General features: G+C 42.7%; 1 protein-coding gene across 3 annotated transcripts in view; it reads right to left on the reverse strand.

Moving 5' to 3' along the window:
• Positions 1-1,871: 1,871 nt before the first annotated feature.
• AGTPBP1 (ATP/GTP binding protein 1) overlaps positions 1,872-17,470 on the reverse strand; it is a 237,825-nt gene continuing 222,226 nt past the window's right edge. For all 3 annotated transcript variants that reach the window (XM_030193670.1, XM_030193671.1, XM_030193672.1), the window contains one exon: positions 1,872-2,550. In XM_030193670.1, coding sequence (XP_030049530.1) covers positions 2,376-2,550 — 175 coding nt within the window. In that variant the 3' untranslated portion in view covers positions 1,872-2,375. The remainder of the gene's footprint in view (positions 2,551-17,470) is intronic.

Below are 17,470 nucleotides of genomic sequence, written 5' to 3' on the forward strand. Positions count from 1 at the left end.
AATGGTCCATCTAGCCCAGTATCCTGTTTCCAAATAGTGGCCAAGCCAGATCACAAGTGCTTGGCAAAAATCCAATTAGTAGCAATAGTCTATGCTATCAATCCTGGGGCAAGCAGTTTAGACTTTTCCTTCAAATTCAGCTCACACAACAGAAACAGCTTGATTTTTTATCTAGAGGTACTCAAAGCAAATTAACTAATGTCTTTAGATATAGGTGGACTTTACCTTATTATGGGCCTTGTTCAAGCAATTTTTGGAAACAGCTCTTGAGTTTGCAATGACAAGGGGTGTGAAGAACTATATACAATTAAGCCTTTTTGGCTTCTTATTCTTAATTACTTTCTATAATTGTTCTTTCAGGCTGAAAATGCAAAGATAGTTGCGTAAAGCAATGAAGCAAACTCCTATTTAAAGGCATTTTAAATTGCAGTTTTTAGACAGCAGAATGAGAAAAGTGTATATGAGTGTAGAGACACTTACAAGGCACTGTATTGTGTAACATGCAGTGCTATTGTGTTAGAGCGGTGTGTCGAGGACCTGGGGCTTAAATGTTGCTTCTCTCACTAACGTTCCTTGTGACCTTGGGCAACTCGTTTTATCCATCATTGCTTCAGATTGTAAGCCCCGTAGGCAGGGAACTAACCACGGTTCCTAAATTGTAACTCACCTTGGGCCAGATTCTACATAAATGACACTCAAAAGTGGGACCTAAAAAAAGATCATCACTAAGTGAGATTCTATAAAGGGCACGCACCCTTTATAGAATCTTGCTTAGCGACAATTCACACCCCTAACTTTGGGCACCAGACATGCCCACTGAAACCTGGAATTAATGCTGGCACCCACGGTGGGCGCACTGATCCATTATTCAGCAGTATCATGTGCAACTGACATGCCCACAACCCCTCCAATGGCTGTGTCCCCATTTGAGATATGCACTATGGGATGCTGACACCCAGCATTATAGAATAGGGCAATTATTGATGTTATGAGCTTTTTAGTCAATTAAGTTGCCATGAGGGTTCCAAAATCTGGGCACCATATATAGAATACGGGGGCTCGGCCATAGATTCAAAAGAAATGAGTATTTTCAAACTAAAACCCAAATGGCGTGGCTCTCAAAACCCAAATTACATTACAAGCCTCAACAGGCACTGCTTTGCACTTGGATTTATTTCTCATCATTTCCCTGCCCAACTGTGCTTATAATCTAAGTCTGTACTTGAGGCAGCAACAGAGGACGAAATGACTTCTACAAGGCCACATAGGATTTGCACCCTAGCTTCTCTGGTTCATCATCTTTTTCTATAACCATCAAGTTACTCCTCCACTCTAACTTGAATGCATTCTGTGCACGAGATTTCTGCTTCCGTAACTTGAGTTGATATAGTTAGCATAAATCAGGTAATGATTTAATACATTTATACTCTAGAGAGGAGGCATGGGCAGAATAGTGTACTGAGAGACAGTAGCATTTCTCCTTGTGGGTTCTAACCCTGGCACACCTACTGAATTTAGAATAAATTACTATACTTATTGATGCCTCCAGTGTACCTAACCTTAAATGGGCAACAGCAAAAATAATTACAATGATAGACCATGAAATCTTTAGAACAGGGGCTTCGCATAATACACTTAAGTAAAAGGATTTACTGCCAGCTTTGTTTATAAGTGACAGTGGTCTTCATAAAAGCCTTTTAACTAGTTTGAGCCAGACTTCATGTAAAGATCATACATTTCTGCAAATGTGCATCTGCTTGGTATATCGGCAATCAAAGCCATTATGAAAATACTCCAACATTAATATGGTGGCAGCATCAATAAACAAGCAACAATCGACTTTATAATTTTTCTATATTTTTTTAATGTAGCAAACATAGCATGACAGTATTAAAGCAAGCTCTGGATTATTTCAAACACAATAAAACAGTTAACATGATTTTAAAGAAATAAATAACGTTTTTCATTAGCTACAGTACATAGGGAAAGAGGGGAAAACAAGCTGTACATATTCACTATCTTCAATAACTACCAGATCACAAGAAAAATAAAATTTTGCACGCTCCAACCAGCACATTGCAAGTTATGGTTATAATCCATTTGGTTTTCATTGGATGGATGGAGAGGGACAAAAGCAGCCATGCAACATTATTTGAAACTATAAGTAATAAAATCTTTCCCTTTGTATATTTAATACCGATTGAAAGCATCAAATAAAAACTACAATTTTACCATAATTCAGAAAACCATTTATTGTCTGGTAAGCAAACTGGGTCTAGATAGTCTTCGCCATTTCCATAGCCCCCACTGTCATCTGTTTTCCTGTGCATCAGATCCTCAGCATCTTTCCTCAATGACAGCAACTGGGGAGTTGGTCAGTGCAAACACATCCTTGTCTCCGAGTCAGACAATCTATCCTCCAAAGTGGAAGACTCAGTGTCACCCAGATTTTCAGCCAGGTCAGTGTCATGTTCATCATTGCTCTCAGCACTGTAATCTACTTCTTCAATAAAGCGAGGTTCATCATCTTCTAGTACATAGGTGGTAGGGCTGCAACCGAGAACACACACAAATCCTACATTAGTAATTTTCATGTAGCTACTTTACAGAATTCTTCCTCTACATCCATACAGAACATTCCACCGTTTCATGCATAAAACTGTACTTATGCATCCAAGGGTTTTATCCTTGGGTGGTATGTTTTTTTCCCCCCTGAAATTCCCTTGTAAAAGTGTAGTGAAATATCAGTCTCAAACTTACATTTTTTTTAACCCTCTCAAGTTATGTTCTTGAGTAATAAATTTGTGGTTACTGGTCAGGGCTCTTCTACCAAGTCAGAGGACACCCCAATCATGATTGTATTAGCTATCTCACTTGAAAGTAAAAATAGGTCCTCCATTTAGGGTTAATTTCTTAGTTATAGTGATTATCTAAAACACTTGTTTGCTGGTTATTTCATTATTCATTTGTTACATTTGTATCCCACATTTTCCCACCTATTTGCAGGCTCAATATGGCTTACATAGTACCATAAAGGCGTTCGCCAATTCCAATATGAACAAATACAGTAATGTTGTGGTAGAATAAGGTTCGTGCGTACAGACACATTAGGGAATTGTAGAGAGGAAGAGTTATTATATGTCCATTATGATCTTTGGTTTTGTTGTGTTGCAGGGTACAGGCATTTAATTTGGGTGGGTAGGGTATGCCTTTTTGAACAGGTTAGTTTTTAATGATTTCCGGAAGTTTAGGGGATCATAAGTTGTTTTCATGGCTTTTGGTAATGCGTTCCATAGTTGTGTGCTTATGGAGGAAAAGCTGGATGCACAGGTTGATTTGTATTTGAGTCCTTTGCAGCTTGGGTAGTGGAGATTTAGGTATTATGTCTTGCTTCTCTCAATTTGAGGACTGGATTACTTACCATTCATGTTTGTATTAGTAATTCTAATTTCCTGTAATATCTTGTGGTAGCTGATTTTCTGCACAAGTATGTTTTACTTGGAATTATTTTTTAAAATTGAAATAAAGAAAATAAGGATAAAAACTGTACTTATACTACAATATATTATTCCTCTTTCTCCTGATCACAAATACCTTTCTCCAACCCTCTCCTTCTATATAATTCCACCCCCCCCCCCCCCCCATTTCCCTTCATTCAATACCTCCATCCATTTTATTCATTCTCTACTCATCTTCCATATCCCTTTTCCCCTTCTTCCTTCCCAGAAGCAAATCACTAATTTCAATTTTCCCCTCAACGAGGGCAAAATAAACTAACAGGACAGGCGAGAAATGTAAGAAAATGACTTTTTGGGAAGTAAAATAAAAGTGTACATAATTTAATACGCAAACAAATACAGACCTGTGACATAATTGCCGCAGAATTTCAGAAACTTTGTGACAAAAGTATCCTGCTGTAGAACCTGCACTAAAATAAGTTCTAACAAGATGCTAATGCAAGTAGAAGTTGTCAAAGAAAACTGCAGAATGGTGAACACCGACCTTTCTGGTCCAGTTATATAAGCTGATACCTTTTCATATCAATAATTTATTTATGTCCATTTATATACCATATCTTATTGCGACTGCAAAACAGAACGGTTTACATTTAAGTTAACTCCTGATAGCTAGTAAAGAAATGCATTAATATGTCCCTCCATTTTGTTTAGACCCGATGAAAGAAGTGACAGCTCCCAAAAGCTAGCCATTGAAAAGACCAAACATGGCAAACACGCTGCGTTAGGCAAAGAAATAAAACCAACGAATATTCCAAACCCACTTTCTCTGCATCCCTCTGGGATCAGATAAACATATTTGCTCAGAAGCACTAAGTGCTGCTAAATATTTCATTACTTAAGTAGCTTAGAATTCAGACAAGCTCCCTATTAAAGGCTGCAGCTTGTCCATTTTTCTTTATAATCAAATCATATCCCATTGATTTACTAGATTTTTGTATATGGGAAGAGGGAGGGCCAGGGAAGGCACGAGTCTAAGGAATCCCTTAGAAACCAGAGTAAAAAATCTGACAGCTGCATTAAGATATTCTGCTTTATTGTCCTTTCAATGAAGGCCACAGTAAATGTGAAAAGAGAGCTGCAGTTGCAAATTTGATAAAGCTGGTGTCCTGCAAATCAAAACAAGGCATCATCCAACCAGCTTCTTCCATTACATAGCCACTCAGAACACTTTATTATCTAGATGGGCCTGTGGTCCTTATCTACTCTCACATTTTCTGTTTCGATAAGAGTACTGAATGCTTCAGGCAGTTTCTTGCGATGAAATATTCTTGTTTTTGTTTAAAGTAATTGCATTTTTCAGGCTTCGCTGTTAAGTGACTCTGGACATGTATTTGTTGATGCCAAATAATAGTGCACCTCTGGGTGTGCCGAGACCACATTCTTTAGCTTATAGATGGTATCTTCACCACTGTATGAAAAGCAACATCTCTTCACAACCACAAGTAATCCTCTAGTGTATAAAAACAGAAGGTAATTACTTGCTGACTACTCCATACCAAAGAAAGATGATGACTAGGCAAATGTTAAACATTTCACAGAGGAGAGAGGAAGCTGACCAAGGTTGTTTGTTTATTTATTACATGATTATATCTAATTTGAGCCAAGCTGCTTAATTTAAACAACCTCAAGGCCTCATGGTCAAACTTCTTGAAGGCCAGTCATGCCAGAAGGTCATCTCAGCTTCAAAATACACATGAGGGTTCATTTTCAAAGCACTTAGACTTACAAAATTACATGGAAGTCTAATTGCTTTGAAAATATGCCTCATGGTCTACAAGACAAGTGTCATATGCCATGACAAATAATGTTAGTAACAACGCTGTTTCTCCCACTAAGATTTAAACAAAACCCTGAAAACCTCAGCGGTGTACCTTGCCAATGATTTTACTCTGTTGCAAGGATTTCTTGCACCCACCTCATCATCGGTTCTCCAGTGTTTTAATACGGAATGAATATAAACTTCCCTCCACTTTCCCGCTGCATATACATCTATCTTATATATTTCAATTTTTAGATTAACTATGGATTGATTTAACTTATCTTCAAGCAAAGCATTGTCATACGGGGGACATGACGTCCGACATGATCATGTTTCGCCCCCCAGGGTGTTGTGACACACTGCAGTGTCACCAAAAACATAACCTAGACAGCAAATCTGACCTTTTCCTAACAGCTACATACAGGCAGTGGGAAAGTACAAAGAAGGGAGATCAGTTTTTGATATTAGCATCAGTACGCCTTCTGGCTCCTTCCCATGAAAATGCTGCAGGATCTTCCTGCCCTTGAACTTCCCCAAGTAGTGGGGAGCCAGATATTATGTATTTCACCATCATGTACCCAAAACTTGCTGTAAAACCAAATGTACATTCTTTTCTATTTCCAGTATCCACGATGAATTGTGAGCCACATTGAGCCTGCAAAGAGGTGGGATAATGTGGGATACAAATATAATAATAATAATAATAATATTTTACAACCTTGTTACAGCTACACTCCCACTTTCAGGGTCACTGCTGCTACCAGCAAAGACTGAAAATGTTGCAAGTCTACTCACTCTCCACCCAGCAATCGCCACCACCAGTTCTTAACCACATATGCTGCCACTGTTAGTCTCAGCTACAAATGCTACATCTTGCTCCCTCCGCTTTGATCACCATCACAAGCAGCCTGGATTCTGCTTCCACAACCATGATCCCCACCCATTATCAGCTGAATAGGTGGCGATTACCACCCATGATACACCAATGGCACACCTCCTTCCTTCTCTTGCTGGCTCTGATCATTGGAGTTTGAGCATTAAAGGGGCTAGCACCTTTTACTGCATCTTCCTCTACCCAGGTAGTATCCTCAACTTCTCCTTCAACTTTTGCTGCAGCCTTCAACCAACTCCGTTTAACCCACTTTTTTAGGATATGGTCTTGATTCATTTTTCTCTCACAAAGATAGTTTGATCTACATGGCCCACATCCTGTGTACTGGATCCTTTACCCTCCAACTGGTTTTGACTTCCACTTCATGGTTTCATTCCCCTTGCTTTCCTAACTACTAAAAGCAGTCTTTCTTCTACTGGAGCAGTTTCCCGTGCTTGGAAAAGGGCAATAGTTCGGCCCATACTACAAAAGTTTTCCCTAGATACTGCTATCCCCTCTAACTATAGACCCATTTCTAATCTTTCATACTTATTTACACTCACCAAGAAATGACTTTTTGAACAGCACACTAATTAGGGGCTCCTTTTCAAAGAACTTAGACTTACAAAGTTCCATAGGTTACTATGGAACTTTGTAAGTCTAAGTGTTTTCAAAATACACCTCTATATCAATTTAATATATGTTAACCTATGAATTAATGGGCATTCAGTCAACTGGTGTACAACAAAAACATGCTTATTAAACCAAAAATGTTTGTCCTGTCCAGTGGCGTACCTAGGGTAGTTGACACCCGGGGCCGGTCATTTTTTAACACCCCCCCCCCCCCCAAATCCAGTACTAGGCATACCGAGAATACAAAACACTCAGGACCTATAGAGCAATTCTACCATACCATAAGCAGTAATTTGTACGAGTCACACAAGGAAAAGGAAAGCATCTTAAACACTACAGTGAGGACTAGAACATCAATTCACCTATTGTAAAACGAAAACAGACAGATCGTCTATCCTGCACAGTCAATGCCAACCGAAAGCCATGTCTTTTTCACAAACACAGATATACCCTAATCCACTATAGAATAAGTAATCATAAACTTTCTATTTAAACAAAAATTAAACTGAACCCCCGATGCCAGACTCTGCATACAATGCAACACCACAGAAACAGAAAATGTCCCCTAGTACTGTGCAAAATATAAAGACAGCAGATGTAAATTTGAAAAAACTAAAATACCAATCACCACTTTACAAATTAACAAATAGAAATAAAATACAGAAAATAAAATAATACCATTTTACTGGACTAATACATTTAGCTTCCAGAGGCCAAAATCTCCTTCCTCAGGTCAGTACAGTATAGTGCTGTTACAGTATCTTATCCTGACCTGAGGAAGGGGGGTTTTGTTCTCTGAAAGTTAAGTCAAAATATATTAAAATTAGTCCAATAAAAAGATTACCTTATTTACATGTTCTATTTATAAACAACACAGCTACAATACTATATCCTAAAGCAAAATAATAAAAAAATATATTTACAGTTTGTTGTCTCTGGTTTCTGCTTTCCTCATCTTCTTTTCACTGTCTTCCTTCCATCCAGGATCTGTCTTTGCTCTCTCTCTGCCATCCAGTGTCTGCCCTCTCTAATGTCCCTGCCATCCACTGTCTGCCCTCTCTCTCTCCCTGCCATCCACTGTCTGCCCTCTCTCTCTCTCTGCTCCTTCCATCCACTGTCTGCCCTCTCTCTCCCTTCCATCCACCATTTGCCCCAGTCTGCCCTCTTTCTCTCTCCCCCTTCCACCCACCATCTGCCCTTTCTCTCTGCCCCTTCAATCCGTCTGCCCTCCCTCTCCCATCCATCCAGGGTCTGCCCTCCCTCATGCTCCCCACTTCCATCCAGGGTCTGTTGTTCCCTTATCTCTCTGCCCCCCCTTTCAGCCCCCAGTTCCACCTGCCCCTAGTTCCAGCTCCAGCCCACATCTCCCACCTGCCCCCCTTTTCAGCCCCACTATCCCACCAGTCCCCAGACCTTTTCTCCCATCAGTCCTGAGCTTCAGCCCCCAGCCACTTCTCCCTGTCCCCTTTTCAGCCCCTAGTTTCAACCCCAGACCTTTTCTCTCACCAGTCCTGAGCTTCAGCCCCAGCCAGTTCTCTGTCCCCTTTAAAGCCCCCAGTTTCAGCCCCTGCCCCGTTTCAGCCCACAGTTCCAGCACTAGCCCCCTTATCCCAAATACCCTCCTTTTCAGCCCCCAGTTCCAGCCCCCTTCATCCACCTCATGCTTTGCATCCCCCCTTTTCAGCCCCAGACCCATTCTCCCACCTGCCCTAGGCATGGACCCATTCTCCTTCCTGCCCCCTTGTCAGACCCCAGTTCCAGCTTCAGACCCCTTCTCCCCTCTGAGCACTCCCACCCCTCCCCAATCCCCTTCTCCCTTCTGAGAACCCCTCTGAGCTCCCCCACCCCTCCCCAGTTCCCTTCTCCCCTCTGCGAACCCCTCTGAGCTCCCCCCACCCCTCCCCGAACCCCTCTGAGCTCCCCACCCCTCCCCAGTTCCCTTCTCCCTTCTGAGAACCCCTCTGAGCTCCACCATCCCTCCCCAGTTCCCTTCTCCCTTCTGAGAACCTCTCTGAGCTCCCCCCACCCCTCACCAGTTCCCTTCTCTCCTCTGAGAACCCCTCTGAGCTCCCCCACCCCTCCCCAGTTCCCTTCTCTCCTCTGAGAACCCCTCTGAGTTCCCCCCACCCCTCCCCAGTTCCCTTCTACCCTCTGAGAACCCCTCTGAGTTCCCCCCACCCCTCCCCAATTCCCTTCTCCCCTCTGTGAACCCCTGAGCTCCCCCACCCCTCCCAATTCCCTTCTCCCCTCTGCGAACCCCTCTGAGCTCCCCCCACCCCTTCCCAATTCCCTTCTCCCCTCTGGGAACCCCTCTGAGCTCCCCCCACCCCTCCCCAATTCCCTTCTCCCCTCTGAGCTCCCCCACCCCTCCCCAGTTCCCTTCTCCCTTCTGAGTTCCCCCCACCCCTCCCCAATTCCCTTCTCTCCTCTGTGAACCCCTCTGAGCTCCCCCACCCCTCCCAATTCCCTTCTCCCCTCTGCGAACCCCTCTGAGCTCCACCACCCCTCCCCAGTTCCCTTCTCCCTTCTGAGAACCCCTCTGAGCTCCCCCCACACCTCACCAATTCCCTTCTCCCCTCTGAGCTCCCCCACCTCCTTCTCCCATCTGAGCCCCCCCCCCCCTTCCGTGGAGAGCGACAGAGCCCTCTTCTCCTGCCTCCACCCTGTGTTTTTTTTTTTAATCCATGCAGCGACGCAGGCAGCGACTCGTGTCTGCCCTGCTGTGCTGTGTGCTGTGAAAAAAGAAAATCGCTTCGCTGGCATCGGGCCTTCTCTTGCTATGTCCCACACGTGAGGAAATAGGAAGTTACCTCAATAGTGGGCGGGACATAGAGAGAGAAGGCCCGACGCCGAGCGAAGAGATTTTCTTTTTTCACAGCACACAGCAGGGCAGACACGAGGCGCTGTCTGCGTCGCTCGCTGAATGGATTTTCTTTAAAAACGCAGGGTGGTGGCAGGAGACGACGGAGCACCCCCCCCCCCCCCACCTGCCGACACCTGGGGCGGACCGCCCCCACCGCCCCCCCCCCCCCCCCCCCCTTGGTACACCACTGGTCCTGTCCCAATCCCTAACAGCTGTAATAATAAATCAAATTTTATGTTTTTTGTTTTTTTTTAAATATTGGATCAGCTGTAGCCTTTATTATTAAGCAGTAACAATGGTTTTTCTGGCACATATCCCTCCCCCCTCCGATATTCAGCCAGTGGCGGGCAGCATTTTTTTTAAACACCGAGACTGAATATCAGGGATAATTTTGGGCTGCCTGGCCACCAGGAGCTTATGCAGGTCCGGCCAATATTCAGCCATGGATGAATAATATTGGGACAGGACCACATAACCTTTTCTGTAAAAAAAAAAAAAAGAAAAAGCCCCCAAGCTCTCCCCCCTGCCCCAATGTCCCCCTTTTCCTCCTCCCCCCATCAGTCTGCCCACCCCCCGTAACCATGAAGGCAAGCCCCTGGGCTTACCTATACCCCTGGTGGTCAAGCAGGGTTGTTGGAGGCAGGAGCGTAGCCCCCTTACTCTTGCCCCTTGCAGGGCCTCTTTAAAATGGCTGCCACAACCTCTCACAGCAGCTGGCAGTACTACACAAAGTACCATTAGAGGTCAAGGTGGCCATTTCTTTTATTTTTATTTTTTTTATTTATTTATAGTTTTAATTATAATTCACAAGGATAACCTTGTTAAAGCAATACAGGTAAGAAATATTTAAATTTAAGAATGTAACATTCTCATTCAAATAGAAATTTACATTTCTGTCATAAATGAAAAAATAGGAAAATTATAATGAGTCTAATTACAAATACAAATAAATATTTAACCTTTCTTAGACCCCATTTTACAGAGGCGCCGCAAAGGGCAGGAGTGAGGGGGCTGCGCTCCTGCCCCCGACAACCCTGCTGGACCACCAGGGATGTAGGGCTTACCTTCACAGTTGGGGGCAGGGTCTTGACGCAGACTGAGGGGAGGGAAAGAGGAGACATTGGTCGGCGAGCAGGAGGGGGCTCGGAGGCTTTTTTTTGTTTTGTTTTAGAGGGAAAAAAAGGTTATGTGGGTGCCAGCCTGATATTCAGAGCTGGGGAGAGAGAAACAGGGCAATGCTGAACTGGAGTTAAAGAAACCAGTTATGCTGTTAAGTGTTGAATGTTGGTATAGGACCAATCTGTATTAATCTGGCTTGTTTAGTTTTCCAGTAGATGTACTGAGGTTTTAGTACTCACTGCTATGTTAATGGTGCTACCTTTTCCTTTATAGGACCTTGCTGTGCAACTGAAGCTGGTGATGTTATGGTATAGTACAATAGAAAGTTTTTAAAAAAAAGAGGGGGAGACCAATTGAATTCCAACACAAGGGCACTTGTTTATCATTTACTGTTTTCTTGGCGAGTATGCTTGGGGGTACCTTTTTGTATACATGGTACAGAACTGCATTATATGCTCTGAGTGACTTTTGTAGAGTTTTGTATTACTTCACAATATGCCTGATGTAGGATTTTGGATTTAGATTTAGCTCATGCTTTTTAGCTCAATGAGTTTTACATTCAGGTACCCCATGAAGATGCATTACATAATTTTAGGGGAATATTATGCTATTGACTTCAAGAAGGGAAGGCCCCAGACAAGTTGACATATGCAGTTATTACAGCACTGCTAAAGAAATTGGATTTGGATCCTATGAAGAATCTGCCCTTTTTAACGAAGATTCTACAGAACATTTTTTTGGTTTGTTTTGGAATTGTAGGCTTTTATAGATGAGGTGGCTGAATTAGTAGATATTCAGTCAAGTTTTCATAAGCAGAATGGCACAGAAACAGTATTAGTGGCTTTGCAAGATGAGATCTGCAAGTGCTTGGATAAAGAGGAGTGGTGGTGGGGGATTGATTTTGCGTCAGCTTTTGATTTGGTGCATCCAGATTAACTGGTACTGTGTTGTAACAAGACTGGCATGGCCCTAAGTTGGATACGTTCTTGTGTTACAGATCAGTGAACTCAGGTGGTGACTAATGAGAAGTGCATTTGTGACTTTCCCTTGTGAGGTACTACATGGGTCACATTTGTCTCTATTATTAAACACTAGTAAAAAAAAAAAGCCCCGTTTCTGATGCAAATGAAACGGGGGCTAGCAATGTTTTCTTCTGTGTGCATGTGGGAGTGTGTGTGTCCCTGCCCTCTGCCCTCTCTCCCCTCCCCCCTCTGAGTCCTTCAGTAAAAAAGCCCTGTTTCTGATGCAAATGAAACGGGGGCTAGCAAGGTTTTCTTCTGTGTGCATGTGGGAGTGTGTATGTCCCTGCCCTCTCTCCCCTCCCCCCTCTGAGTCCTTCACTGTTACAGAGCCAGCGATTTGATTTCGTGTTCTGCTGTTTTCCTTCACTGACTGTTTGTGTTACAGAGAGGGCGGGGCAGACACTCATGGGGAAACCGGATATCTCTCCCCCTTCACACTTCCGTCTGGAGGCTTCATAGAACGTTGGTGTTGCCTTTTATATAGAGAGATTTTTTATGCCCTTTGGGACATCTGATTATGCATCTGGGCATGGTGGGTTTTCTTTATGTAGAGGTTGTTCAGCTTTCCGTTACGCTGGGCAAGATGAGGATACGGCCCTGATTAGTTTGAACGAGACTCTTTAGGTTATTGAGCATTGATTAGTGGGGAATAGGCTGGCTTTGAATATGCAAAGAGATAGAAATTTTAATCATGGGTACAATGGAAAATCCCAGTTCCCAGTAGATACTATGTTGAGGGAACTGCAGTGATTGCTTCCTTGGAGGCTCGTAGGTGGTATATAAGAATTCAAAATAAATAATCAATCTGACATGGAGAAGTGATTCCAACTGCTTAAAATTACATGAAATATTTCACAACCATTCCATGCACACCATTTCAATATAGGCTCTGGAGCTGGCTCTATTAAAATGCTGCATTTCAAGAGAAGAATAGGATGAGAAGAGAATGTTTGGGCCATTTTATAAGATGTCAACAAAGGAGAAAAAAAAAGATTAAACTATATAAAATACTTTTATCAAGCGTCCTTCAACATGCAAATGAACTTGCTCAACTACAGATGTGTGTGGCACAGGGAATAGGACTCAATGTGGCTGTGCTTCGGTGATGTTGCCTGCATCAGGAGCCACTCAATTGAAACGTATCATAAAACATTCAATGGTGAGCTTGTAGAGTGGTCATATGGTCCACACCAGACACTTTTGAATGTGCCCATATGTAAACTGTCTCAAAGAAATCTCATCACATGTGCAGTGTGCAGTTCTGGAGCCCGAGACAGATGAAAAAGGAACTGTGACTACAACTGAAGTCCAAGAAACAAATTTCAAACTGCTGCATGTTTGATGAGATTTCTGTGTGACAGTTTACATGCGGGCTCATTCAAAAGTGTCTGGTGTGGATCACACAACTACTCCAAAGTTAACAAAAAAACAGATGTTCCTCTACGACAATCCAAGGGAAACACCAAAGGAGAAGGGAATGACATGACTTTCAGGCTGCGAGTTGCGGATAAAACAAGGCCTTTATTATAGCACCAACAGTTGAGACCCGACATGAGTCCGTTTTTTGGCAGGTGAACCGCCTGCTTGAGGGGTCATGTACAAACACTCTGCAGATAATGCTATGTGCTTTATGACCAGCAAAAAGATGTGTCCGAGGCAAAAAAAATATCTGTTCTCCAAGGTGAAATGCTGAAGCAGGTGGTTCACCTGCTGAAACACAGACCCGTGTCGGGCCTCAACTGTTAATGCTATAATAAAGTTGTTTTATCCGCAACTCCCAGCCTGAAAGTCATGTGTCATCCTCTACTCCTTTGGAGTTTCCATACAACTACTCTATATAAGCTCACCATTGAATGTTGTGTGATACTACGTTCACATTGAGTGACTCCTGATACAGGCAACATCGCCAAAACACGGCTGTCTGAAGTCCTTTTCCCTGTGCCACACATATCTGTAGTTGAGCAAGTTCATTTGCATGTTGAAGGACATTTGATTAAAGTATTTTATATTTTTAATCTTTTTTTCTCCTCGACAACATCCTCACTATTCCAGGCTCGGTATATTCTGTGAGGATTCTTTTGCTGTGCTCATCCATTTTATAATATAAAACAAATGGAATTCATGTTTTGTCAACTTTTTTCCCCAAGCCTGGAAAGATAAAAATGTGAACTGAAGTGATTTGAAGAAACAAAATAGTAATGAACCAGTAAATCCAGCAGCATCCCCAGAAAATAATTTGATACGGTTGGTCAGGGCTGCCCCCCCCCTTCTTCCCACACACACAAAACACACCACATAGTTAAACTTGGTGCCTTGCACCTAACAGATGAAACACTAATAGAATGCAACTCTGGATACTGGCAACAGTTGTAACCAACACGAGACTTGCGCTAGGCAAAGTACAGGGAGAAGCGTGGAGGACATACATAGTGCAAGTAAGAATGCTTGGAAGCAGTCATTTTCTTAAAGCAGATTTAAAAAAAAAATAATTTAGCTGGGACAAAGCTTCAGACAAAATCCAGAGACACTGTTCAGACTGTAAATAGAAGTTATCACAAATCTGATAAGCTCCACGCAGTACACTACACTTGCATCCTGTCTAGTGTATGGTTGTCATCAGCATGATGGAAACCCGACATAGATGAAACCAACCCAGCTATCTTATACTTGGAAAAGTTTCTGAAGGACTAAATACACACAAAAAAAAAAAAAAAAAAATCACAGTCTCCCTCAATCTCCTGGAGGCCATTATAAATAAGAGTTTTTCCAGGACATGATACTCCTCCATATCATCCAGCAATATTTCTTTCCTGCTGACATACTGTACACATCTAACAGACTAGTGTATAGAACAAAGCTGTTCATTCCACCAGAGAAATTCTGGTGACATCATAAAGTTGTAGTTTCTTTTATTTCTCAGCTGGTGGATAACGGCTCTGTCCTTAGCTTATAGTTAACAGTTTAATTTTTAAGACATAAGCCTGGTAGGCTTTTTTTCTGTTGGAATGCATTTGCCAAAGTTTGATGTCTAAGACAGATATAAAGAGGGGATGTTGTAACAAGATGCCTGGTTAAAAAAGACAAGTAGGCACCTAATTAGGTGCCTATAGGGCTAATGTTTAAAGCACATGGACATCTCAAAATGGCAAAAAATGTCCATCTGCCAAAACCATCTAAATTGTGATTTTGGAACAGCAGAATTTGGACATCTTATACTGCAATTTTTCCAAATAGCAAGGTGGCATGTTGTGGGTCCAAAATTAAGATGCCAAACAGTGATAATTGAACAGGAAGAAATGTCCGTGACTAAAGAGACTAAAAAGAAGGTGATTTGTACTTAGACTCATGTCCAGGGTACAAAACGGTGCTCTGAGCAGCTGAAAACTGGAGGGATCAGGGCATGACCCCTCATGAATCTCCCAGTGGTTTGTCCCCCTCCCTCTCCCTTGAAATGAAACCAGAAAGGAATACCAGGCTCTATGACATGGAACCACTCCTTCCTCCTTCCAATGGAAAAACTCAAAGAAATGGGACATGATTTATTTACTGGAAGAGATCCGATATACCTCTCTTCAAAAACTCCATCAAAGTGCTTGTAATCTGGCTTTAATGCCTCTTCTTATAGCTATTAGAGAGGCTGATAATATTTGTAAGGATGAAGTGTCGGGAAGAAAGTTACAAACAGTCTGTTTATACAGATGACTTGTTATTTTATACACATATGCAATCTGACTTCTCTGTTTGCCTTTATCGACAAATTTTCTGGAATACCTGGTTATAAGATTAACTGAGTAAAGTCAATGATATGCCCTTTAATGTACATGCCCATAGGCAGCATCTGTGTGACCCTCTTGTGTGGATTCCTGATAAGCTGACGTATTTGAGGGTGTGTTATAGTAATTCTATGGAGCTTTCTTTAGAACTTAAGAGGTGATGCTGTGGTTAATTAATGACATTTTGAAGTGGTCATTCTTATATCTGGAAGGGTAAAACACCAAGAACTGCTTTGAGGAAATTCAAGTTGGTCAAAAGTACCAACATCAATGCAGCTCTTATATACCGCTAAATCCCCACATGGGTTTAGTGGGGTTCACAACATGTTACAATTGAGTAGCAAAAAAGTGAGGCAAGAAATGAGGATTCAACAGTGTAGAACCAAATCCAATAGTTTACTGTGAAAGAGACTCGACACAGCCATGCTTCAGGATATGCGGAGGCACAGCAAAGGCGTGGACATCCTTCTTTCAAACATTTTGGACGTCCTGAACTGCCCCCCCCTCCCCCCCACAGGGACGGACAAATTTCAAGGGAGTGGAGGAGTGGCCTAGTGGTTAGAGCACTGGTCTTGCAATCCAGAGGTGGCTGGTTCAAATCCCACTGCTGCTACTTGTGATCCCAAATCCAAATAAATAAAGGGGGTCGGAGGCATAGCAAAGGCATGGATGTCCTCCTCACAGAAACATCCACATTTTGGACATCTTCAACTGCCCGTCGCAGGAACGGAGGCATAGCGAAGGCGCCTAACACTTCATCCTTACTCAAAAAAAAAAAAAAAAAAAAAAGACGCCCCTGACGAGCACTTGGACATTTTCACCTGGACTTGTGTTTTTTTAAGGTTGTACATAGCTATTATACACGCAGCTTGTCTGCGTCTATGAAGCTTGACTGCGTTATGAAGCCATCTTTGGCATGTGCAGAGCAGCCACGCATAATGCTTGGCTGCTCTGCACTGGCTTCCCCTCCTTAGGAAGGAAATTGTGTGCAAATGAGCTAACAGCGAGCAGCTCATTTGCATGCGATTTCCTTCATGCATGCCCGTTCCTTTCCAAATCTCTAAGGGATCGGTAAGGGAAGGGCTTTTTCCGTTCAATTAGTGCATCAGTTAGTCCACTGCAGTGCCCCCTAGGGTGCCCGGTATGTGTCCTGGCATGTCAGGGGGACCAGTGCACTACGAATGCTGGCTCCTCCCACGACCAAATGAGTTGGATTTGGTCATTTTTGAGATGGGCGTCCTCGGTTTCCATTATCGCCGAAAACCGGGGACAACTATCTCAACATTTATGTCGACCATCTCTAAAGTCAACCTAAATGTTGAGATTTGTGTGTCCCCGACCGTATTATCGAAACAAATGATGGATGACCATCTTGTTTCGATAATATGGGTGTCCCCGCCCCTTCGCGGGGACGACCTGCGAGGACGCCCTGAGAAAAAACTTGGGTGCCCCGTTCAATTATGCCCCTCTTAGGGGCTCAACTTCTGTGGAACGGCTGTAAGCGCAGGTGAAACCCGGGGTTGTCCGGCCACCAAGCAGAACCTGGTCCGAGTACCAGGCTCAGCAGCGCTCTACTTGGTACAAGAACTCACAAGTCTGACACAAATGTCCTTTGTAGCATGCAGTTAGGGTTAATTCAAAACAAACTAGAAACATGTAAAGAAAAAAAATCTAGCAGTAAATAATGAGAAAAATGATAGACACAAATATCTCACTGTAGTCTATTACACAACATTTCTAATTGTTTTAAGTGCTAGGAAGTAATATATGTACCTTTAAGACAAAATCTGAAAAGGAAGCAAAGAAACCACCTAGGCTACGGCTTTTCAATAGCTGTATTTTAACAAAGATACGCTCTGAAGTGGTGAACCATAATGGGGATAAACACTACTATCACTGTTCCAAGATCTGA

The sequence above is a fragment of the Microcaecilia unicolor genome, chromosome 2 (genome assembly GCF_901765095.1).
Source record: "Microcaecilia unicolor chromosome 2, aMicUni1.1, whole genome shotgun sequence".
Classification (NCBI taxonomy): domain Eukaryota; kingdom Metazoa; phylum Chordata; class Amphibia; order Gymnophiona; family Siphonopidae; genus Microcaecilia; species Microcaecilia unicolor.